Genomic DNA, 26,744 nt, shown 5'->3' on the forward strand with positions numbered 1-26,744 from the left:
TGATAAAATTTTTTTCGAAATTAAGGCCATAAATCACTTTAAAGCTTAATTAAGAATAAAGTTATCCAAAACATACTCGCTAGTGTAGGGTATCAAATGGTCGGTCATGACCGACTGACCATACACTCTTACATGTTTTTATTTAAATTACTCACATTAAAATGTAAAATTAAATACTCATACAATAATTCACAAAACGATGATACTATTATACATATTGTTGTTGCTTTTTAAGATCACGAGCAAAGTGCAAAAAGTTCAATTGAGAATAAATGATGATAACGACACATTAAACACATTTCAAAAGAAGTAGAATGTTTTAATTCTCATCATGAATGAAAGTAAAAGTATAGAATTTAATAAATACAACAAAAACAATTAATTTATAATAAAGAAGAAGATTCAATAAACAATTTAATGAAAAATAATTTGCAAAAACTAAATTATAAATAATTAATTTTATTGTACAAATACACATCATCAACCAAAATTTTTAGGTGATTCATATAGCAAGATGTATAACTAATATGGGTATTCAAATATGAAAATATTTTTTTGCAGAACAGAGAACTATACATTACTAAAGAATTAATTATATTTAACACTTAAACATAAGTAGTTTGAATTAAATTTTTTATTACCCCTTCCATGGAATAAATGGGAAATTTACTTTTGATTTCTTTATTTAATTTGTCAATATAACTACTGTATCAACTCAAATCTTGTCTGCTGATATATTTAAATATTGACACACTTGATCTAAATCAATAAAACTGTAACATTTGCCAACGGTAGTGGGTCATGTATGTTTGCAAAGATAAAAACAAAATAAATGTTTATTATATCGTAAGTAGATCCTAGACCTTGATCATAGCGTTTGTTACATATCAGGCATGGAAAATTTAGTCCTTTTTCGTGTTATATTTTATACTTTATTTAATAAAGTCCCACTAAGTAGTTTATAAACCAGTCTATACTTTAATTTATAGACTAGTGTATATTTTAGTTTTAGAGTCTTTATTTTAGTTTTTAGTCTACTCTATAATCTAATCTATACTCTTGTATACAGTTTAGTCCATAGTCTAGTCTATATTCTGGTCTATAGTCTAGTCTATAGTATAATGTATATTCCAGTTTATAGTCCAGTCTGGCTTTTAATTTGTTCTATAGTCTTGTCTTTAGTCCAATCTTTATTTTAAATTATGGTCTAGTCTATAGTTTAGTTTAAGATTTAAGTCCAAATATATTCTAGTCCATAGAAATGTCTAAGGTCAAGTCTATAGTCTAGTCCATAGAAAAGTCTATGGTCAAGTCTAAAGTCAAGTCAAACTCTAGATTTTAGTCTAGTCTATAGTCTAGCCTTTCGTCTAATATATTGTTTAGTCTACAATCCAGTCTACTACTGTCTATATCCAAGTCTATAGTCTAGTTTATATTTTAGCCTATAGTCGATCTATAGTCTAGTCTATAGTCTAGTCTATAGTCTAGTCTATAGTCTAGTCTATAGTCTAGTCTATAGTCTAGTCTATAGTCTAATCTATAGTCTAGTCTATAGTCTAGTCTATAGTACAGTCTATAGTCTAGTCTATAGTCTAGTCTATAGTCTAGTCTAAAGTCTAGTCTATAGTCTAGTCTATAGTCTAGTCTATAGTCTAGTCTATAGTCTAGTCTATAGTCTAGTCTATAGTCTAGTCTATAGTCTAGTCTATAGTACAGTCTATAGTCTAGTCTATAGCCTAGTCTATAGTCTAGTCTATAATCTATTCTATATACTAGTCTGTAGTCTAGTTTAAAGTCTAGGTCTACTCTGTTGCTATAATCTAGTCTATAGTATAGACTATCTAGTTTATACTATAGCCTGGTATATATTCTAGTCTATATGTCGAAATAGTATATCACTTTTTAACGGGCGTTAAAGAAAAGTCTATAGTCTAGTCTATAGTCTAGTCTATAGTCTAGTCTATAGTCTAGTCTATAGTCTAGTCTATAGTCTTGTCTATAGTCTAGTCTATAATCTAGTCTATAGTCTAATCTATAGTCTAGTCTATAGTCTAGTATATAGTCTAATCTATAGTCTAGTCTATAGTCTAGTCTATAGTCTAGTCTATAGTCTAGTCTTTAGTCTAGTCTATAGTTTAGTCTATAGTCTAGTCTATAGTCTAGTCTATAGTACAGTCTATAGTCTATAGTCTAGTCTATAGCCTAGTCTATAGTCTAGTCTATAATCTATTTTATATACTAGTCTGTAGTCTAGTCTAAAGTCTAGGTCTACTCTGTTGCTATAATCTAGTCTATAGTATAGACTATCTAGTTTATACTATAGCCTGGTATATATTCTAGTCTATATGTCGAAATAGTATATCACTTTTTAACGGGCGTTAAAGAAAATTTGTTAAAAAAAATTAATAAGAATTTGGAAATTTTCTATATAAATTAGTGTTATTGTTTGACCTTGGAGAATAAACAAAATACAAACTGAAATTTATCCTTCTTCTAAACTATTTAACTCATCCTGAAGGTTATAACATTCAAAATTCCGCGGAAGGCTCCAATATAAAAACTGTGTTTGTTATTATAAAACTTCTAGCTACCACGTAGTGATGGCGATTAACATTAGTTATCAACCTATGTAAGTATGTTAACATTTTCGGCAGCATATCAACTTGACTAACTACTACAGCGAACACCCATAATATAGCATTTAAAACCCACTTGAGCAAGTTTATTTCTCTTAGATTATTACTGTTATTATTATTTTCCTCAACACTTGAAAAAGTTGTTTACAAAAATGTCTATTTTTATGGAATTCCAAATATTTTCAATCTATTAAACAGTGTATGTGTTTACAAGCACTTACCACAGGCCAGTATCATTAAATCCACCAATAGACGGCAACATATTTTCCGGGTACCATGCAACTCCATTTTATGTTTGTCACCTGTTCCAATGCCAATTAAACCACCACCGCCGCCACCACAGACGCCACCAATAATACCGGAATTTCCGAAAATATTTAAACTTTTTTCGTTTTTATTATTATTGTTGTTGCTGTAATTATTAATATGATGATTATTCAATGACAATGTTGTACTTGTTGTTGTGGTCGATGACGAAGTTGTAGTATCACTACCATGACCAGTAGCACCGAGACCATTTACACCCACTAAACAACTACCATTGGCGATTGTTGCTGCTGCGGCAATTGTTGCTGTTGCCGTTACACCCACACACAAGGCACTACCACCATTGATTGTCGGTGAAGATGGTTCACTGCAACTGCTTTGACTTTCCAGCCTCTTCAGGGGAGTTGTATCACTAACACTGTTCGGTCGTAAACTATTCATTGTGGATTTTCTTTCTTTTTTTTTCTTCAATTAACGATTTCAATTTTTCCGATACTCTTTTCAAGAAAATTGATGTCGTGAGTGTATAATGTATTGTAATCTTTAATATGTTGTTATTGTTGCTGTTACTTTTCAGAGTTTTATATAGTGCAAATTATTTACACGATCACTAGCTCTCTATCTCTTTTGTTGGACTTTTAGTGTAGTTGTAATAATATTTATAATTTATTTATGTGTGACGTCATAAATTGTTCTCACATGAGTCCACCACAGATAGTGATATTTATGTACATATTTCTTTCTTTTCGGAATCTTATGCTGCTGCTGTTACTATCGTCAACGAAGACGACAGTCGTCGTTGCTGTTATTTATTTACAATTTATGAGAGGCGTTTGTTGATCTTACGTTAAATACTGATGATTTTAATAAATAATACAATTACTTGGTTAGTGGCGCTTTATTGTTGATCTTTTTTTTCAATTTCGAGTGTTTTTAAGTCTTTCGCCTTTTTATATCGCTTGATCCAAATTAATTTAATAAATAGACTTTTGCGCAATTGTGTTGAAGGATTTTCATTTAATTGTGTTGTTGGGTACCTGAAATTAATTAATTCACAATTAATTGAGGTCAAAATTTGAGTTGAAAATATAAATGAGTGAAAGTTATCGTAAATTTTTGTATTGGATTATAGTTGGAGGTCCAACAGACAGTTGAGTCTGGATAGAATGAACACTGGATAATATGAACTTTTGGGTGAAACGAAAAACAGAAATATGTATATAATTGTTTTATGGTTCAAAGAGTACTAATACTTTGACCGGTTGTAAGCACGTGACATTTTCCTTAACTAATTTCTTTTTTAATCAGAGATCAATTGAAACGTCCTTAGTCCGTCCGCATAAAGCATGACAGTGCTACTAAAAACTGCAAAGGTATTAAGACGATAAAGATCAACGATTTTTTTATCAGAGGCTATGAAATTTAAGGATTTATCATTACCGAGAAACGCCAAGTATCTTGTTGCAATTTTGGTCTCTAAGATCTTGAGGAATTGTTTATCTGAGAGTCGATTAAGTAAGGTGCTCTATTGTTTATATAAAGACTTGTGAAGTTTAGCTTGGATCTACACGCTATGATCTCAACATTAGACCTCCAGACTTGAGAGAAAGCTAGGCGTACTGACTTATATAAAATGCATTTTCTTAGGTTCAGAGAATCGGTAGTATGGACACACGAGAGCATTAATCTTATAATAGGCATTTAGGCCCATTTTGCTGCATTAGACTGAATACAGACTGTCTTGGAAGGATTTTTCAAATCAGAATAGCAAGAATAGAGCACTAGGCTCATTAATGTGATCTTAAGGGTAAGACTTCAGATTAAATAGTATTCCCAATTAGATTATCTTACAGTTGCTCCGTTTATAAACTAAACTAGCTATACCCAGTGTGCTTTGCTACCCTAAAAGCAAAATAAAGAAAAACCCACTTAATAAGTTTGAAGATTCTTACTGTAATAGTTTTTCAGATGTATAATTTATAACAATTCACTAATTTTTCTGGATGTTTATTAAGAATTTAATGTAATCAATGACAAATTTTAAAAAAATCTTATAGTTTCTCAGATAAACGAAATATTGTATTAAATTCATATGGGAGGTACCAACACCTTATTGAAACTCCGACTGTTATTCTCTAAATGTTCATATGAATGTCAAAGTTCTTCATGTAGAATTTGAAGTTTCTAAATCTAATAGTTTCTCAGATATAAAAATTTTTCTGTTTAATTCATATGGGGACTTACAGTCGGCCTTTTTTCTCCAAAATGTTCAGATATATAATAAAGTTCTTCTTGCAAAATTTGAAGAATCTTGTTTTAAAAGTTTTCCAGATAAACGAAATTTTGTATTTAATTCATATGGAAGGCGCAAAGACCTGCATTAATAGTCTGCCCGTTATTCTCTTAATGTTCACATGAATGTCAAAGTTCTTTAATTAAAATTTTCAGATTTTAGCTCAGATTTAAAAATTTCTCAGATATACGAATTTTTCTATTTAATTCATATGGGGGCTAACCCAGAGGCCTCAAAATTTCCCCATCATATCGGCAGTACGAGATATTGTGCCCTGAAGTTTGATAGAACGTTTTTTTGGCACTTTATGAGAACTTTATTTATACAATGTTATATGCCACCGAAAAATCCCTCCAGTCAGCTTTAAAATTAATGTATATCTTCTTTATTCTTCATAAAATGGACTTTCAGTTGGCATACAACATTTTATAAAGAAAAGTTGTTTTGGCGTATCTATAACGTTTTATAAGGGGAACTAAAATTCAGGATGCGATATCTCAAACTTTAGATTTGATGTACTGAATCTGAGTCATATTCGAATTCAGGGTTTAAAAATTGGTTTTGAATTTTGTCGGCCTGTGATATTTATTGAATCTCGAGATATCTTGCTTCTATCAAGACCCTTAGTTCCAAAAAAAACTTCTAAATATTTTCTCAATTACATCCACTCTCTGCATCGAACGAAAAGTTAATTCCGACAATTCTTTATCGAGGGCATACGAGAAATTGAAAAGGCTAAAGCAGCAAAAGATTTCCCCTGACTAATGAATTGGTGAATAGCCAACTGATGTGGTCCAATATTACACCTTTCAAAATATCTAAAATCATGTAAATCTTCACACACTTGGCTCTCGATATAAATTTTTAATCTAATAAAATTTCGTATATGTATAGGTTCGATCTCTCGGGGACTTCAGTTTTCACAAAATTGCTTATTTATATTTATGCTTTAGGGGTTCGAGTGCATAAAGTGGTTTGCATAAAGAAAAAATCATTTTTTATTAAAAGACTTGTAGGTTAGTTCCTGAGTTCGCGGTTTATCAAAAATGTTCGATTCTATGGCTAGTGGATAAAGTCGATTGGATACAACTTTGTTTGAAAACTTGAAGAAACATTGAATCGATTTAAGTTAGAATCAGTTAATAATTCATATATCAAAAGATTTAACAAAATCCAAACTGACATGTATAATAAATTAAAAACCACGAAATTCCAAATCATAGGAATGTGGATAAACTGAACAGAACATATAACAGGTACCTTTTGAAATAAACAAATTCAATGAATAACAATTGTTAACATGACAGTTTGTAAAACAATTCTAATAAATTTGTAGATCAAGCGCACAACTGCCTAGGTTTATCAAAACGACTTAACCCAAATATAGATACAACCGTAAATTTATTCGATATTTAAGCTTATTGTTGAAAATCAAAAAAAAAAGTAAAACTTAAGAACCAATCAACACCAAACTATAGCATAAACACAAAAAAAAGAAATATATAATCTCCGGTTGTAGATTTTTTGTACTTTTTTGTGTGGTAAATAAAATTTATGGCCACTTATTTATAAAATCTCAAGGAGTACCTTTACATAAGCGACCACAATAAAGCAATTACCCAGACACCAAGTACATATAGAGGTTTTTGAAAATAAATAAAAAATCTAAAATATTTTCCAAATATTTAGATATATTTCATTATGTATGTCTGTATGTCTGTATATATGTAAATGCAAACACTTTTTAAAGACTTAAGACAAACAGCGGAGAAAAGGTAAACAAATATAAATTATTTCAGACAATATTTAAAAAATAAAATATAAAAATGGAAATGAATTGTAAAAAACAAAAACCTCTTTAGGAAAAATTTCAAAATTTGTTTTCAAAGGTAAGTGCTAATGGATGTTTTGTTTATCTAATGGATAATAACAAATTTTCTGTTAAATATCTTTAACAAATATTAAAAAAAAGGAATTAGTAAACGAACAAATGCAACAATACCAATAAAACCACAAACAAAAATACATATTGACATGATTCCACCAGAGGGGTATTCTGTAGACAGAATGTAAACAAAACCTAAATATGTAATATTTTCCAAATCAAGAAGTCAATCCTAAAGAAGGTGATAAGCGCTAGGAGTAGTCAAGGGTTGCACGGTCCACTTAATAAAAACACAAAAAAATCCAATACTCAAGTACCTTGTCAGCAACAGCTTATTTTATACAGAGAATTATCCTTTAAATATTTAACTGATTTATACACTTTCTCTTGGTTATATCAATTATTTGCACAATTTTCTTAAAAATTTTGAATTTCTTTATTTAAGTATTTTTAATTTAAAATCTGTTTAATTCCTTTTAAATTTGCAATTTTCATAATACAAATTTCCATATCACACACGAAATTTCGTCAAGTATCCGTTAATATAAATATTTTCCGCCGTACCGATTAAATAAATAAATAAAATTGTATTTCCGCACAATTCCCGTTTCTATCCGTTCGTTTCGTTTAAGCGTTCATGGTTGTATCGCAAACAAACGTATCTAAACAACTGTTGTATGCCGATCGTGCTGTTAGTTTTTCCAACTTGTGCGTGTGTGTATTATTCGTCATGCAACATTTAGTCGTACAGCTAATTATCACCAATGTTGCAACATTTGTTGTTTGTTTGAGCAGTAGATACATTTCTAAATTTTAAGGGTTGTTTTACAACTATGCTGCTATACATGTTGCAATGAACTTGTAAAATATAAACATGTTGATTCGCTAAATAGTTTATGGATCATGTAAATGTTTCTAATATCATTCTAATTAGATTACACCCAAGTAAAAAATACACAGTGTTCTTTTATACGACTTCTATAGAATTCGTTGTAGGGCGTGTTAGCAATTGGTCAATCAATGGGTATAACCGCTATAAGCTTTCTAAGATGTAGTTAAATGCAGAACGTGTCTTTTTCATACAAATTAAAGGTCAAACCTTTAGGTTTTGTACACAAGTTAAAGTGCTTTCCGTGAACAACTGTCTGGTCTTATGGCCTGTTTAGCAGCTCGCCACAGCCTCTTTTTGAATCTTACAAGCTGGTGGACATTTTTGTACATAGTCCTACCGGCCAATGTAAAAGCACGTTATTCAAGCACTCTTCTCAAGTATATAATATCTGATAATTTCGCAGCAGATAGAATTTCCATTAGGGTTCTATAGTTAAAACGAAAACTCGACTTTTTGCATTCTATGCTACGTCGATTTTTCGACTTTTTTCATTTAGTCAAAAGTCGACTTTAAGACTTTTCGACTTTAAGTATTTTATAAATAGTCGACTTTTCGAATTTTTCCGACTTTTTGACTTTTTTCGACTTTTTCCGACTTATTATAGTAGACTTCGACTTTATTTGAAAAAAAGTCGATTGTTCGATTATTCGAAGTCGATTTATAGAACCCATTATTGAGTCGACAACAGCATCTAGATACGTAATCGTACTGTTGTAAATCTGGTAAGAACAGAATAAACCCTAAACATACCCGGGTAAGAAAAGGAATTCATTGGTATCCCTTGTATGAGATACCTTTATTAATTGTCAAAACATGCACTTCTTCGCTATCTATGATAATCCATTGACACAAATGTATGTGCACATGTCCCGAAACCCAGTCCAGATTTATACCATGTTTCCGCGATCAGTTGAATTACTTAATTCGTCCTCTGAATGACGATAGCCAGATAACCCGTTTCTACGACACACTCCGCGGCTACTTTAATGGATATTACTTCAGTCTGGATTATGCTGGAGTTATATAGTAGCCTAATTAATAGTTGTTATTTAGTCAGTCTATGTATGTTTCAATGACTTCCTCCTAAGATGATATAGGATGTGTTTAACAAATTCCGAATCGTGAAAAGGTTAACCTATTATTTAATTCATTCTACAACTTATATCTTAAATCTTGAACAGGACCATGCTTCCATTTCATTATAACATTTCAACGCTTTATACAATAGGCCCAATACCTAACCTTACCTGAATGTTTTGCAACATTATCCGACGGTAAGGATTGTGATCATTACCTTAGATTGAGGGGGTTAAACGGCTCCTGTTATCATGATTGCAATCTTTCTTTTAATATTTTATTTTTATTAGTAAAGATTTTATATTTTTTGGACTCTGGAACTCCGGAGTTTATTTCAATATGTATCGCTAACTCTCGAAGTTAACTTGTTTACACTTTGCATTTCGTTGCAGATTACTGTTGGGTGTCCGTTTGGATGGTCAATCATATAAGTCCCACAATAGCGATCATCTACATCTTCCATAATTTTACTGTAGTTGAACAATACTTAAGTGTTTCGATGTAGTGTTGAAGATCACTCTTTAAATGGCGGTATATCATCAGCTCTAGCAGACTTATTTATGTTTAGATCAGCTAAGCTTCTTTTAACAGCACGTAATCTATAGAATTTTTTTGGCGTGGTTACTAATACAATATGGAGCTCGTTCATTGGTTATTCGATTTCAGCACCATCAGTGTGGAATTTAAGTATAAAAGTACTAGACACAGTGGTAGGATATACACAATCATCTGACGTGCCTGATCGCATACCAGACAAAGAATATGTCGGTAACGTTGAAACGCTGATCCCAGATAGAAAAACTTGGTCAAACGGAACATTAGAACAAATACCTGTAGGAACCCGCTGCTATAAATGATGGGACAAAGTTTGAAATAAAGCACCGTTTACCTAATCATAACACAAGCCTCCTGGTAAAAGTCTGAGATATAACGAAATGTGTAAATAGGATTACGGGCACAACTTAACAAGAGCATTTGGAGAGGGCAGTGAAAGTCTGGAGTACTTTATTTGCCGCAGTCGCAAACTTAGTTTCTGAACATTGTATACATCATCATATCAACCTAACCTCTCATTGTTTGAAATCTGCCTATAATTATCCTGTTTTGGTAAAGCTTCTAGCTAGCTAATTAACTAAAATAGTGAGATTAAATAAACTTACAGTTGTTATTTTACCCCAATCAGGTCCTCTCGATTTCCTTTTAAAATTGTACTAGACGCGATAACTTTAATGTGTTTACTCTTCGAATCATGTCCAAGTTCTCATGCTAGTTCTGCTATTATTTACATCATGGTTCTGTATTAAATCTTTATGACATCAGAGCTGGAAGTACCTTTGAGGAGGTTATGGTCAACATACTACTACTTTCTGATACGATAGCCGACTTAGTGGTCGGCTATTTTACTATTTTTCCTACTAATTCCCAAATAAAAAGCATAAGAAGCAAAGCTTTATACTGCTGCTATATGATGTTATACCCCAAATTACAGAGTTCGATACATGTCTTAATATTGAAATATCAAACATGACAGTAGTAAATATTTTTTTTTTATTTTTTTATTTGTTACGTGACAAATGTATTTCTTACCAATAATTTAATAATTTATTTCAGAATTCAAAAAAAATCCATCAAAAATGCCGACTTTCTTTTATCTATTACAATTTAATTAACAAGAATTACTAGTAAATGATTTAAGTACGTAGTTATTTTTACAACAATAATATCCATCAAATATTTAAGTAAAATTTTTACACCTGCATTTGAAACGTACAACTTCCTATAATGTCACTGTGATTAAGTATTTAATACGCTTTTCTCTAGTCGCATAAAAATGAAAAGAAAAAATTTCCAATCGATCAAGCAGAAAATTGTCACACTATGACTTCATCAAACAATAAGTATATGAAATCAACAAACAAATACAAAAAATCAATTGTATCAGAAACAGCCGATTTAAATACTGGGGTCCAATCTTTCAGGAATTAAAAATAAAATACTCGTAACTATTGCGCAACTAAATAACAAAAGCAAAATTTTATAAAAATACAAAAATCAAAACCCATTAACACAATTTTCAGATTTTGTACTTTTTTTGTAATTGTTGTTCACACACAATTTTTACAATATTTTTTTATATTTAAAAATTGTAACTAACGCACACTCACACAGTGGATGAATGAATGATAAATCGATGCAAAATGACAATGACACCGAAAAAGTATTAGAAAATCTAACGCCACTCATTCGGCTTTTTCTTGCTTTGACAAAGAGTCTTAAGGGATTGAAAATGTTTTGAAAAATATGTGAGCTAGCGAGTGTGCAACAACAACAACAATATGTTCTTGTCATTGTTGATAAAACACAATGGGGCTTATAAAAACTACATTCACAATATGCATTTTGCATTAAAAGAAATTGAACTGAAATGTTAAATATCAATTTTATACATTTGTTTGAGAGTAATAAAATAATTTTTATGAATTTCAAAAAGAAAACAAAAAAACATTCGCACTGTAAGTGTTGTTGTTGTATGCTAATTGTAAAAAAATAAAATTAATGACTGTATGAATTGTTATTTTTGTTTTGTGAGACTTACAAGTTGAGAAGAATTGACATTAAGCGGTAATAAACCGAAACAAAACGCATAAAAGGAACATTTTTATGTGTAATTGTACATACTTACACTGAGAGTAAAATATATGGGGACACTACTAATATTACTAATTTTCAGAGTTAAATCTAAAAGAGGGGAGTGGCAAAATGACGTGCTCTAAACTCGGTAAATAACGGTCTCTAGTTCTCATTATAGTTGAGATTTTATCGTCGAGCTTGTTTAAGTAGTTAAGCGCTAGTAAGGGTGTTTATTTCCTTATATACTCTAATCAGGATATTCCTTATCACCTATGACCAATACTAGCATATTATAGCCTGAAGAGCTCTACGTTAGTTAGGCAGTGTGAATTCCTACAATCTCATTTGAAGACTTCAGTGTTAAATCGTCTTACACCAAATGAGCGGTAAGAATTTACTACAACTGAATCCTGTTCCAGAATTCAGTAAAGATGTCAAAGTGCTTTACATAAACATCTGCTGGGAAGGCCTTATTTTACGTTGGTACCTTTGGTCAACTGACAAGACAACACACCATCGACCCTTCGAGTACCTTACAAGCTGGCGAAAAATTGCTCATATACTTTAGCCTTGGCATTAAACATTACTTTCACTTACAACCACGCAGATGGCAAAATCACTTAGAAACGTATTCGGTAGACCGAAACACGAATTCACCAAATAAGCCGAAGACTTTGTTTTTACTCACAGAGAACTCACTGTGCAAAGTCTGTATGAATAGAGTATACTCTGAACATACTTGGGCAGGGAAGGAAAATTCAATTGAATGACTTGTATAAGACACCTTTCATTTCTCAGTACAATCGTCATTCATTCGACTCACTCTAGGTATACAAACGCTTACTCGCACAGTCATACCTCTGTTTGGTATTTGTTGACTTCGGTGACAGCACTGAAATTATTCCAATTTTTCTAGTAGCACCTATTTTCCCCGGGATTGCAATTACTTCAAGATTACATAACCTTCGGGGGAGGAGCAGAAACAGAAACAAATGTTTAGGTTAGGTTGATAGGAGGATGTTTACTTCATCAAATCTGAAGAAATACACCTACCTGTTTTGCGCAAAGAGTTTGTCGGAAAAATGTTCTTAAACTCAGTTTTCTAGACGTAGTTCCTTAAAAATTTTCCAATCAGTATTAGTGAGAAATGTTATTTCCGGAATAATACACAAGAACTAGATACTGGAATCTAATTTCGACGAATACCTAACAGTGGCAACTTTGTGGTTCTACTTACTGTTTCATTAGTCCGAAGCACCTTATGAAATATTTCAAATTCTGATTTCGATGCGTCGAATAGCTTTGAGTTCGTCAGATTGACCTCAAGCTTCTTCCCTTTAGAGCTAATTCATTCGCATTTTCGATGCCGACTTCTCCCGAGATGTCTGATATACAAATGATTCAAACCTTTCCTCTGGAAAGATTTTTTATTAGCAATAAGGTCTCAGATTAAACTTTATCACCTAATATCGTAGTAATTGCCTTCTGGCTCTCGATAACTATATTAAGCCCTATGGGTACCATATTTATTCGAATTACACTTTCCGTTATTGCTCGGATTCTGCCTAGAAGCTCTAATGTTTCGCTTGACTTAAACATGCTATTCAAAGTTTTAAAATTATCTCGAATGGGATCAGATACGTCCGATAATTGTCGTTCTCCTAGCGTTAGGAGCAGTTCTGCTGTAAGTCCCACGTTATATCTTAAATATATTTAAATGGGTGAAATATCTAGCAACGTTTTCAGAGTCTTAGTTAAAATAATACTCATGGCACTACCGTTACCCAAGCAGAATGTACGCTGAACTCCCTACTATAGATTCAGTGTACTTAAAAATGTTTGTTTTTCCTGAGAAAACACAGATTTCCGTCTTTGCCGGGTTAACATTGAAGTCTCTGGTTTGACTCAGACTCCTCAGCTCTTCTATACAAGTAATTTCGATCTTTCCCCTTAAAAGTATTACGTCATCGAGACAGACAGGTCTAAATCCTTTCTCGGTTAAGATATTGAGAAGGTTTTTAATCACGGTAACCCAGAGTTACCAGCGTTATTCAAAGGTAATTTTTTTGCTATATTTTGTAAATATTTTGAGTAGAAAAAATCTTTCTGTGTTGAAATAAAAGTTCTTTAATTTAAACATCTAGTAATTATTATTTTACACATAAAATTTCTTTCCGTGTAACCATTTATAATAATTTAACGAGGGGTGTTTTCTGTTTTGAAAAATATGCAAGAAGGAAGTTATTCTTCTATTGTATGTGTGACTCCAGTGTGTAGTTGCGAATCTAATTGTTAGACTGGGCGTTTCAATGCCTTTTTAACTAATGTTCGCATAAATCTTCAATATTTTTATAGTTTCTCATAAAACTATTATTTAGAGCTCTTCTTCTTTATGTTTCTCTTTATTTCAATGTGTGAAAGGGATTGTTTTAAGATTTTCAAATAAAAAAACCCGTTTCTTATACGCACTTAAGTTTACAAGGGATTGAAAATGAAGAAAAAGCTTTTGCTATTAATCTATAAGATTTTAACATTCTATGCTTCAAGTACAAACGCATAATAGTATCCGTTAGCATCAGTAAAAGTGCTGCATATGAAACATTTTTGTATCTAGGCAATATTAAGATTTAGATATAGTGATATTTAGCAGTCACGTTTTTTTGTTATCTTTAATAGAAAGACAACGAAACACTATGTATGTGGTGTAGAGCTATGGGCAAACAAAAATATAATTTTATGCTTCATTAGTTGTGGATGCAAGCAACACCTTTTAATGTTTCTTTTTCCTTTTACTGCATATTTTAATGTTTCTATCCGTGATACATTGATTTAGCACATACATTTTTTTCGCCATCAAAAATGCTGCACGTTGCAATGTTCATACATTTTTACATACATATATTCTCATTTATCTATTTGATGTGTGAAGTTTGGGGTGACGGTGTTTATTGTTGCTGTTGTTGCAGTTACCTCGTTTCACTATAGCAGCTGACCATTTAACCGTGTAATATGTTGATTTTTATCTGTTGCAAAACACTTTTGTTCGGCGTTTGTCTTGTTACTCTTCAGTTTGATGTAAAAATCGTTTCATTTATATTCATTTAAAAAAAGAGGAGTTAGAGTTGTGTAAAGTTAAAAGTGCTTAGTTCATCAATAGATAAAATCTTCTTTATTTATTATGATATTGATGTTGTATATCTTTTGCTGAATATATACGTCTTGACATTACCAATTTTATACATTGTTGTATGCAAATGGATAGAATATTTTCTCTTAATATCATCAAAGAGAAGAAGACTCTAAAAACAATACATGCATGTTATGATACTAGTAGGGAGGTTCAATAAATGACAAAAAGTGTAACACCTTAGTGTGGGGTCCTTTCTCAACTTTTGAGGAACATGGCTAAATAGAGTCTACTTAAAACAAGATGTTTGCCTATGTGGATGAGGTAGCGGTAGTAATAAAAGGATTCCTATTGAAAACGTTATCAAAAAATCTGGAAGTTGTATTGATAAAAACAAACTAGAAAATATACAATTTTGGTTTATCACTTATTTTCCATGACAGAACCCACTTTCCATACAAAATCCATGACAGAATGAAGTTTCCAATCATTTTCATCAACTATAGTTTAGTATACAGTCTAGTCTATAGTGTAGTCTATATTCTAGTCTATAATCTAGTCTAGTCTATAGTTTAGTCTATAGTCCAGTCTATAATCTAGTCTATAGTCTAGTCTATAGTCTAGTCTATAGTCTAGTCTATAGTCTAGTCTATAGTCTAGTCTATAGTCTAGTCTATAGTCTAGTCTATAGTCTAGTCTATAGTCTAGTCTATAGTCTAGTCTATAGTCTAGTCTATAGTCTAGTCTATAGTCTAGTCTATAGTCTAGTCTATAGTCTAGTCTATAGTCTAGTCTATAGTCTAGCCTATAGTCTATTCAATAGTCAAGTCTATAGTCTAGTCCATAGTCTAGTCTATAGTTCAGTCTATAGTCTAGTCTATAGTCTAGCCTATAGTCTAGTCTATTGTCAATTAGTCAATTGTTTACTCTAAAGTCTAGTGTATAGTCTAGTCTATAGTGTATTTTAAAGTATAGTGTATAATCTAGTCTATAATTTAACTGAACGCTTACCTATATATGATTGCATAACAATATGTTAATTAATTTTCACAAAAATTGCCTTTTTCAAATTTTAAAAGTCAAATTGTATTTAAATACTTTGTTGTAACTATTCAAACTCTATTATAATTGCCTTAAAATAGCTCTATATAAGGTGATACAAATATTAACAAAATCCTTGCAATAATTTATAATTTAAACAATTATTTTCCCTTGTCAAATTGTCGCAAATTTTTGAGACATAAAATAATTTATTCATTTAGTGTGAGCGGCTTAAAAATAACGATTATTTAACTAAATGGTCTTAAAATGTTTACACAAACATGATCCAAACTAACAATTGCACTAAATAACGACAAGAAAATTACACAATTTTGGATTAAATTAAACAAGAACAACAACAGCAACTACAACACATCCACCCATTAATACAAAATCATACAGTGTATATTTGTGAAGCTCATAACTCCGCCTCAAGGAGTTTGACCACCTCACTTACTGGCAACACTTGGTACTTACTGCTTTAACTTTAATCAAAACGTATGTGATTCTATTAAATCGCAAAAGAAAATCAACAAAAAAAATCAAACCAACTGCAGGTTTAAATGTTGTAAATTTATGATACTGCCTCAACAGCTGACAACAACAGTGCTTTGGGTTATTTCACATATACAGTATTTATGTACATATGTAGATTTGTATGTCTGGGAGTAAGTAAGTGTTGTTCCTGCTGCTTCTCAAGTGGTATGTTCCAATTACACAAAACTTGCATAATATTTTTATTTATAAAGAGAATTCAGGATAAAGCGAGAATATGCGTAGATCGAAATTATATCATCCAAAAACGAGTAATCAGTCCCAGACTATTGCATGGTGTAAAGAGGCAGAAATATTCCAGTTGAATCTCTTATTCGTCTTCGTAAGGAGATCGGAATGGGAAATGTTTCTGGTGAGAATTAGCACTCTATATACCAAGGATCTCAAGTTAATCAAAAAATTAATTCTTGAATGTTGTTTATGAGTACTTAATTAGTTAAATTTGTTAAAGGTGGTTTAAACTTGAGCAAAAAATACAAAAGTAAACAGCTGATGCAAAAAATTAATACAATTTTTATTTAAATAAGAAAAAATTATCGATTTATCGATTAGTATAAAATATATGGACTTCACAATGTATTTTTTCTAAATTTAAGTTTTCATTAATTTTCATATTATATTTACAATTGTCTTCTTCTTTTTTATAAAATATGCATTATTTTGATAACAAACAGTGAAGTTTTCTGCTGTTTTGTATGGAAACATTGCGAAATTTAATTTTGTACTCAAAGACGATTTTAACATCAGAATCAATTTATTTTTAGATTAACTAATCTGATTATTAAAAAACCTGCCCTCAAACTATTTCAATGTGTAGGGTTAAGAAAGATAGTATTGTTGATCTTTTTAGTGTCCTCGGAAGGGGAGGTAATAGAGACAAATGCAGAATGAGCCGTTAGTTAGTTCTTTAATAAGTTAGTTAGTTAGTTAGTTAGTTAGTTAGTTAGTTAGTTAGTTAGTTAGTTATTTAGTTAGTTAGTTAGTTAGTTAGTTAGTTAGTTAGTTAGTTAGTTAGGTAGTTAGTTAGTTAGTTAGTTAGTTAGTTTGTTAGTTTGTTAGTTTGTTAGTTTGTTAATTTGTTAGTTTGTTAGTTTGTTAGTTTGTTAGTTTGTTAGTTTGTTAGTTTGTTAGTTTGTTAGTTTGTTAGTTTGTTAGTTTGTTAGTTTGTTAGTTAGTTAGTTAGTTAGTTAGTTAGTTAGTTAGTTAGTTAGTTAGTTAGTTAGTTAGTTAGTTAGGTAGGTAGTTACTTAGTTAGTTAGTTAGTTATGAACGGATGTTATGTTACATTAATTCCGAAAAAATACACATAGAATGGGCCCAATCTCACGACCTCCGACCTTATAAACTAGAACACTAATAAACTACATGTGGTGCAAATGAATAACATACCTTTTACACACGTTTCAAATGATGAATCTGCTTAAGATGTTAAAGCGCCACGAATTGCATGGTATATAAATTTTGCATGTGTAAATATATGCAAATACTAAAGTATGACGTATCAAATAAGATAGAAACAAACATGACATGATATTTGCAAAAATTTTGAATGATATAGACACAACTCAGTATCGAGTGCAATGATTGATTGAATTTAATTTTAAAATTAAAGAAAATGATTTATTTGCAATAAAACACGTCGGACAAAGTACTTCAGATTTAAAAACTAAAGGAATGGTTTAATGAAACTAGTTTTTGCATTTATTGACAATGTATTTAACATATCGCCGTTTCAGCATAACATGATTATTTTTCAAAATTAATGAACTCTAATTTGCAAAACGGAAACTTACTCAGTTGGTGCTGTAAATTAAATCTGTATTAGTCTGAAAACTATTACATTGATATAAATTATATATATTTTAAAATTTCGAAATATAATCCTATATTGTAATTAATTATTCTGCTTGGGCAGTAATAGGATAATAAACATATGATGGATAACCGATAATTGCTTAAAGTCCTTTAAACAAATAACTCGATCGTAAAGTATACTCACTTCAGTAATGTAATATATTCTTAAAAATATCAATTAAATTATTTAAATTAAATCATTATGATTTGTAATACAATGTCTTGACATTTATTGAAAGCAGCCATCAACACCGTTTAAATATTCTTTATAAAAATATTCTAATCGTTGAAGTCTAATAGTTAATATCCCTCTCTTAAATGTTATACAATAACGTAAAATATCATTCGATTAGACTAATGTTGGGTAATAAATTGAATTGTTACAGCATGATTTTGTTTTAAACAATTACTTAAATGAGCTTAACGACACCTTCAACAATTCCGTCAAAAAACATAATTTTTAAATGAGGGCGTTTTCTTTAATTTGCTGTCAATTATATTTTCGAAATATGAATCATAATATTTAAAGTATAAAACTGTTGGTTGTTTAATGGGTGCGTTACTTTTTTTGAAAAAGGCAACTGAACATATACCCAAGAGGAAATTGATTAAAAATATACTTATGAATTCCCTCGATCATTGGAATTAATACTGTTTGGTCAGGAATCTATATATCTTGACAGTTAGAACAAAAGTCGATTGGTTTACATGATCACCTGTCAGTTGGTCTATTTTACGGTGGTAATTTTTTGACCCCTGACTAAGCTAAAGATGGCTCACTATCCACACTTTGTGTTCTGCAAAAACACGCATGATAGCTGCCATATTATGTACAAGGTTGCACCGGTCTATGGACAAACACTTTGCTCAAGTTCTTGACCTATCTATTTTTTCACAATCGCTCTGCCGCTGCGTATCTTTCGAGTTGCAAAAGCATCACTTCTCATGGACCGAAATAGAAATTTATTAAATAACCCAAAAACAAGTTCTTGTTCAAAGAGAATACTCCAATCTGGTATGAGCAGCGTAAATCCTGAAGAATTCTCTGCTTGCGATTTTAGGTTTAAGTCACAGCCCAACCTCTCCAATAACCTGGACAATACAAAGTCCAAACCCCTGCCTGCAGGCTATCATTTTCCGAGTTACCAGATAAGATATGTTCTTTGGTTCAACCAAATCAAGTCTATAAAAGGTCGTTTTGTTGTATAGACAGACTAAAGATAATGGAAGCATCTACTTTACCCCGATATTGCAATGACACAAAGATGGACAATTTATCAGTATAAAATGCACGGATGCGTGGCAGCTAGAACAGTACATCCATAGAGAAACCCGTTTTCCCTTTGTAACTTTAACTGCGACAAAATTCGTTGAAGAGGGCCCAAGCCGACTTGTATGTTTGCCTAGAACCTCAAAATATCCCGCCTATTTCGGATTTCAAGTTGTCTAGTGCCTTTCTCATTGAAAGAAGGCTGGATTGAGTTTGCCCCTCTACTTTTGCTTAGATTTTAAACTTTATTTTCAGAAATAGATAAAAACGCAGGTTTTTCTGGTTTTGGATTGAAGCTCCGACAATATGTAGCAAAATTGTACCAGAAATTTTACCCATGTATATCACTTAATGAAATCATGGTGACTCTATCTTTAATGAAAGAAATTCGGAATACTGAATACTTTATCATCTGATATTAAAAAGTTATCTGATTACAAGAAATTTCCTTTTGGGTCCTTAAACTATTAGTGTAATTTTGTTTATATCCAATTGTTCAATTGCTTACATAAATTTATATTTCTAATAAAACTTATTTCTTATTTGGTCTGAAAGTGCAACAAACATGTGTGTAAAAGTCAACTTCCAAGTACGTAATCTGCTACTTTAAGTGACTTACAAATCATATTTCCACTAACTCCTGCTGTGAGGAAAACATTGATACAAACAAAATGCTTTGTACCACAAAAAAAAAACAACAATGTGTGGTGGTGCATTATTCACTGTTAAAGACTTTAACAAAAAATCGAAAAATAAACAACATTTTATTTAATATTTAAAAAAATCTGACGAACAAGCAACATTTCCTATAGAAAATACTTTGTAAAGTATAACGAATATTCATCTATCCGAATTATAAAACATTAATTCATTCATACAAATACATATTTACATATTATTAAAATCATTCATTTCAAACTTTTAAATGATAATTCAATATAATTGTAATGAAAATTAACACAAAACTAAACTCCTACATCTCTTTAAACACACATTTACGATATCACAAGGAATTTTTCATACAAATGATTATAATCTCTGGTTAATATATAAATGCAATATAAAGTGATTCACTTAAGGGATTTATTTAAACACCTGCTATGAACAGAATAAAACCTGAACATACCTGAATTAGTAAAGAAAATTCAATGGTATCACTTGTATAAGATACATTCCATCTATCACTATTTAACCCTTAATACTTCTCATTCATTCGACACACTCATAGAGAACAACATCCGGTACACTTACTCTAGATATACGGGTGGGCAAATTCCGGTTACCCAATATTCATCCTGTATCATATACAACTTACACCAACTCATTTCCAGCGCTTAGTCCCACACTCACTCGACTCCAACAGCACCAAACTTATACCGAATTATAGACTTTACGGTGTATCAGTCATTTAACCGACATTTTCTTTTCCCGAGTTTTGGGTTTTAACCACAGCCACCAAAAGGACCTTTCCAATAACCGGGACAAGACAAAATTTGTCTTGCACCGTTGTATAAGACGTAGGCCGTGGTGAGTCAACTAATAATCTCGTCTTGTGAATGAAAAATACTACCGTGAAATAGGGCCGTCTCTACGGCATATCCAATCCCTTCAACCCAGCACACTTCTCATTTATCCGACACACTTAATGAGAAAACATTAGACGCACTCATTCTAAGTACACGGGTGGGAGAGGCCCGGAACCACCTTATTATATACTCTAGACACCAACTCATTTCCAACTTTTAGTCCCACAGTCACTCATTTGAGGCATATCCGTTGTCTCGGCAACAGCACTAAACTTATGGCGAAATATAAAATTCAATGTCTATCAATCTTTAAGCAATATTTCCCTTGCCCTAGGTGCGCCCAATGCTAGGAGACTCAGCTGCCTGTTAATTTCCACAGTATTCTTCATACTCCTAACTCAGACTATTGTAATGCCAGACAAGCATCCAACATTAACAGGTCATCTGGCAAATAAGGACAAAGTGCCATTACGACAAATATTTTGCCTTTAGTTGTTAAGCAGACTATTAGGTATTCTTATCTCAGAATCAACACCGCAGTCAATTTTAAATCCTGATATATTCGTTCACTGAGTTACCCATATACGAATCATTTCTTAAAATGATTTGAAAATTCTATCAAAGTGGGGTAATAAAGTCTGATAGAAAATACTGCGGACCGTATGCTTTAAATTCTAGAGTTCCAAATTTTCATCTCCAACATCCAGATGCTGTTTATCGCCATTAAACAAAGATGTCCAACATACGAAAACTGATAGGGATCTGCAGTTATTTCAATGCATGCTGATCTTTCTAAAACATACTAATCTGGAGATCTGCATATATAGTCAGAATTTAGAACCATTCGAAGGTAAAGCACAGTGTTTATAGTCGTTAAGATATGCCTGGAAATAACATTACGATCAAACTGGCTAAAAATGCAGCTATATAAAGTGAACTGATGCATAAGTTGGCGAGCGACTACCATCCTTGTAAATATCTCGTACAGCAAGAATTTTAAAGGTCTACTAATGACAGATGGTAAACGTTGATCAACTGCTCAACTTCGTGATAAACCTGGTCTCTATACAAAGATCGTATATATTTCATGGATACGGCTAAAGGGCACTTTACACTATCATACTTTACGTACGTAAAGTCTAATGAAAAAGTAGAATAAAATTCCACCCTTATAACAAAAAAGAGAATAAAAGTCGTATGATTAATATTTTTGTGTTTACACTAATAGTATAAAACAATAAAAATGTAAGACGGAAACATAAAAATACATCCCTGATATAATTCGATATGCTTGTTTTTTGAATAATTTCAAAAAATTAAGACAGCCATACGACTGTCAAATTTTCCATCCGTATTCTCTCCTAATGTGTAATGGTTTCATTAGACGATCCCATCAGTACTCTTCTACACAAAATTTTGACAGATCATATTACTTTTTGTCATCGTGTAAAGCCGGCTTAAGGTTGATGAGTCTTAACTGGGTGCTGTTTAAAATGCTGTGAGATACGCTATAATAAGGAATGAAACTCCTCTAAACGAAGTAACATACTGCAACAATGTTTAATAATCGGATAACGGAGCCATTTCTGTACATCTAATCGGATTCTGAAACATGTATCAATTATTATCTGTCACTCTATTCTGCATACAATGTACACAACTTAGTGCGGAAAATTGTGAAAAATCACAATTAATTTGACTGTTTGTTAAAAACAATCAATTAACTTGTGTGAATAATGTTGTAGACATTGTTGCACCACAAAAAAGAAAAAAAAAACAACTCCAACAAATCTAGGCAAGCACACCGCAATAATCATTTGCAAGTGACAGGCAGACTTTAAAGTTGGCACACTCATAACTGTAACTAAAAATAGTACGTGTGTATAAAAAACCCCAAGCTTATTGAATAATAAAATTAATAAATGCATTTAACGAATAAACACGACACAAAACGACCAATAGTTGAATGTTGGATGAATATGTCCATGCTTTAGCACCTTAAAAGTCAAAGGTGTTTGTTTAAATGTTTGCTTCGGAAAGGCAAAAAGTCAAGATAAACTTTTAACAAAAATGCTAAATTAACATATAAAAAATATTCGTACTTGTTAGTAAGTATAATTTAAAACACGAATGGTTAAATCATATTAGATACAAAACAGAAGAGCATCGTTAGTTTAAGAAGCCATTTGTAGTCTTTTTCCCTTTCTTTTTAAATTGAAACCTAAATAAAATTTTTTCTAAGGCTGCTAGTATCCTTATATTTAAAAAAATCCGTTCAAAGATATATTCTATTTAGGGTTCTATAAATCGACTTTTGAATAATCGAACAATCGACTTTTTGTCGAAAAAAGTCGAAGTCGACTATTTTGTTCCAAAAAAGTCGATAACTCGACTATCGTCTGTAAAAAAAGTCGACTTTGTTAATAAAAGTCGAAAAAAGTCGAAAAGTCGACTATTTATATAATACTTATAGTCGAAAAGTCTAAAAGTCGACTTACAATTAAATGAAAAAAATCGAAAAGTCGAAAAATCGACTTTTCATAAAATGCAAAAAGTCGACCTTTAACTAAATGAAAAAAATCGAAAAGTCGACTTTTCAACTATAGAACCCTAATTCTATTCTATATAAACAAAGCAGACCCCGTTCTGGCTAGATCTCTTGCCCATTTATTTCCAGACACACACCATTCTCGTGTTGTCCGATAATCGTAGTGTATGTGTTTAATAAAAAATTGCCAACTTACTGTATAGAAAAGAAAACAATTCGAAAATCGTATCGCAGCTTCTATTAAGTCTTATACACCCATAGCTTCAGGTTAGGATTTCTCGAAGAACAAAGTAGATATATTAGAGGCTAAACCTTAATATTGAAGTCGAATGACTCAGCTTTCAAATGAAATATGAGGTTGTGCAAATAATGATTTTACCGATATTTCAAAAACTTGATATGTTGGAAAAATTATGAGATCAGATGCGAATTTAAAGGAAATTATTTTTGCACGATAAACCAAACAGCGCAATATCATGTATAAAACCTGGTTACCTAATCATCCAAATGGTCTTCAAATGCCCATAGCGATTTTTGCTGGAATGAAAATACCCAAACTATTACGATCTGTTGTAAAGTGGCCAGACCGTCACCAGAAACATCTAACAAATGTAGAAAGTTTTGCCTCACAGCCTTATAGTCCACATCATTTCCCATCCGATTGATGCATAGCGCACTCTCTAATAAAAGCATGACTTCTAAAGAGGGTATAAAAAATTCGTTTTTGGCCTCAAATGATCAACTCTTCTTTTGGGGGGAAACATATAGAGGATTTCATCTCAACTGACCCAACTTTTGAAACCGATGTCCTTCGATGTAGTTCAAGAATCTTCTGAGGGACAGAGAATTTTGAGGGTCAACGTTTATGAGAATTACTTGAAGACCTTCGTGTCACTGCGGTCTTTTTCACCAACAGCGTGATCTTTTTTGACGACTTAACGCGTGTGTATCTCACACGCGGTGGCAATTTTGGTTCATTGTTCTGCCTGTTTATGTAGAAGCACATTGATCAAGTACTCGTTGAGTCGGCCTCTTTTGAGTCGGCAACAGATCACATTACTCAAGTACACGAGCTACAGCATGCATCAAATAAGTTGTTCTCACTCACACTGTGTGGTAAATTTGATATGAACAGGGCTTTCCCTGAACAAACCTGGGCAAGGAGAGAAAATTCAATGGTTCCACTTAGAAAGAAAATTAAAAAGCACGTTTCTCATTTATTCGACACACGAATAGAGAACAACATCCGACAGACCCACTCTAGGTATACGGGCGGGTAAGATCCGTATATCCTTACATTCATCCTGTATCATATACACTTAACACTACCTACACTTCTCTGGTTCGACTTCATGTACTGATAGCATATCCTTGCCCCGGGATTGTATTATGATATACTCCTTAACCACACCCATGTCAAATTATTGTCTCCATCAGGAAAGACGTTTCGAAATGCCAGAAAAATTAGAAAATATGATTAAAAATCATTTTATTGTTCTCTGTGAAATCACAAAACATTTATTTTAACTCACATACCACTAAGTGATCAAAAAGCTTTTAAAGGAAAAGATAGAAGCTTTCATCTTAAGAAAAATATGTTTTAAAAATGTCAAATTTTGACCCATTGACCGAACTCAGCTCTTGACTGTTCTTATTGAACATTTGTGTCTTAAATACTATCGCATTTAAAAAAATTTTTTGAGAAAAATTAATAATAATCTTATTATAGGTTAGGTAAGGTTGATATGAGGATATATACTACATCAAATCCGAAAAAATACACCTAGGCCACAATCGCCTGTTGTGCGCTCCTTATTATGAAAAAAGGGAACTAAATGAATTATTTTTCAGAGTTCAGGAACTCAGTTTCCTGAACGTAATTCCTAAAAATCTTCCAATCAGTGTTAGTTGGGAATGTTATTTCAGGAATAATATCACTTCCAAGATACTTGGATCTTACTTCGACGAATGCCTGGCAGTGGCAAAGGAAGTGCTCCAGAGTTTCACTGTCCTCTCCACATGCTCTACATACGTCTGAATCCGCACGTCCAATTTTGCATACGTACTATCATACTAACTTCAGACTTGCTCATTTTGAAGAGATTTTTCTTCTTGTTCTCATCGGGGTCACCCCATAGGATTTTCGCAGTTCTACTCACTGTATCATTATTCCAAGAGGTCTTATTGAATTCTATCACAAATATTTTTAGTTCAGCTTTTGTTGTGTCTAATGGTTTTGCGTTTGTCAGGTTAACTTCCTCGAGCTCCCTTTCTTTTAAAGCTATTTTATTTGTCTTTTCGTTACCGACCACTCCCGAGTGGGCTGGTACCCATATGATGTGAACCTTATTTCTGGGTGAGTATCCAGTTAAAGCTTTCCCACAATCCAATACGGACTTAGATTTAGTTCTATCTCCTGATATCACCCTAATTGCCTTTGCTCTAATGTTCCGCTTAACCAAGACATTCTATCTGGGATTAGCGTTTCAAAGTTTCCGACATGATTATATGATTATAAATCGGTGAATAATTGTCCCAAACCCTTGACTACTTAAAATAAATTACATTGACGATACATGTTTTAATGTTGGGTGTCACTTAATCGGTACTTATTTTCTTTAAATTTAAAAATCATGTATATAGTCTACATTCAGCAATAAAATAATTGATCATTAGCCTTTATAATAGTCATTAAGGTACGGCCAAGCTTTGTCGGTTTTCTTTTTTTGTTTTTTGTCATCAACTCGCCTTAAAGATAAACCAACTTTTTTGTATAAATGTCCCAGTATTGTCTTTAAATTTATCAAATTTATTGTAAACTTTATCTAATAAATGAATCTGTTGAAAAATTTTTATATTTTTTTAAAAAGTAAATTTTAAAAAATATTTATTTTAATTTAAAAGTTTTACATGTTTTTGAGAAAAATCTCATAAGTCTTCTAGCACGTTTAAGAAAAAACCTGAAATCAAAAAAATTTTAACTGAGTATAGTAATCATTGGCTTAAAATTTATCTTAATACCTGTACAGTGTACACGTATGATATACAAAAGTGTTAGATTTTTCTATGCATTCAAAGAAAAAACATGAATGGCATCACTTGCAGACATTATCAGGAGTTTTGAAGTATTTGCAATCAGTGG

General features: G+C 31.8%; 1 protein-coding gene across 1 annotated transcript in view; it reads right to left on the bottom strand.

Annotated features, from left to right (window-relative positions):
- LOC111674582 (putative phosphatidate phosphatase) overlaps nt 1-7,745 on the bottom strand; it is a 32,352-nt gene extending 24,607 nt beyond the window's left edge. Inside the window, exons 1-2 of the mRNA XM_023435226.2 lie at nt 7,399-7,745; nt 2,858-3,940 (exon numbers count right to left, since the gene is read on the bottom strand). Of these exons, the coding sequence (XP_023290994.2) occupies nt 2,858-3,344 (487 nt within the window). The 5' untranslated portion in view covers nt 3,345-3,940; nt 7,399-7,745. The remainder of the gene's footprint in view (nt 1-2,857; nt 3,941-7,398) is intronic.
- Nucleotides 7,746-26,744: the final 18,999 nt, after the last annotated feature.

The sequence above is a fragment of the Lucilia cuprina genome, chromosome 6, assembly GCF_022045245.1.
Source record: "Lucilia cuprina isolate Lc7/37 chromosome 6, ASM2204524v1, whole genome shotgun sequence".
NCBI classification, from domain to species: domain Eukaryota; kingdom Metazoa; phylum Arthropoda; class Insecta; order Diptera; family Calliphoridae; genus Lucilia; species Lucilia cuprina.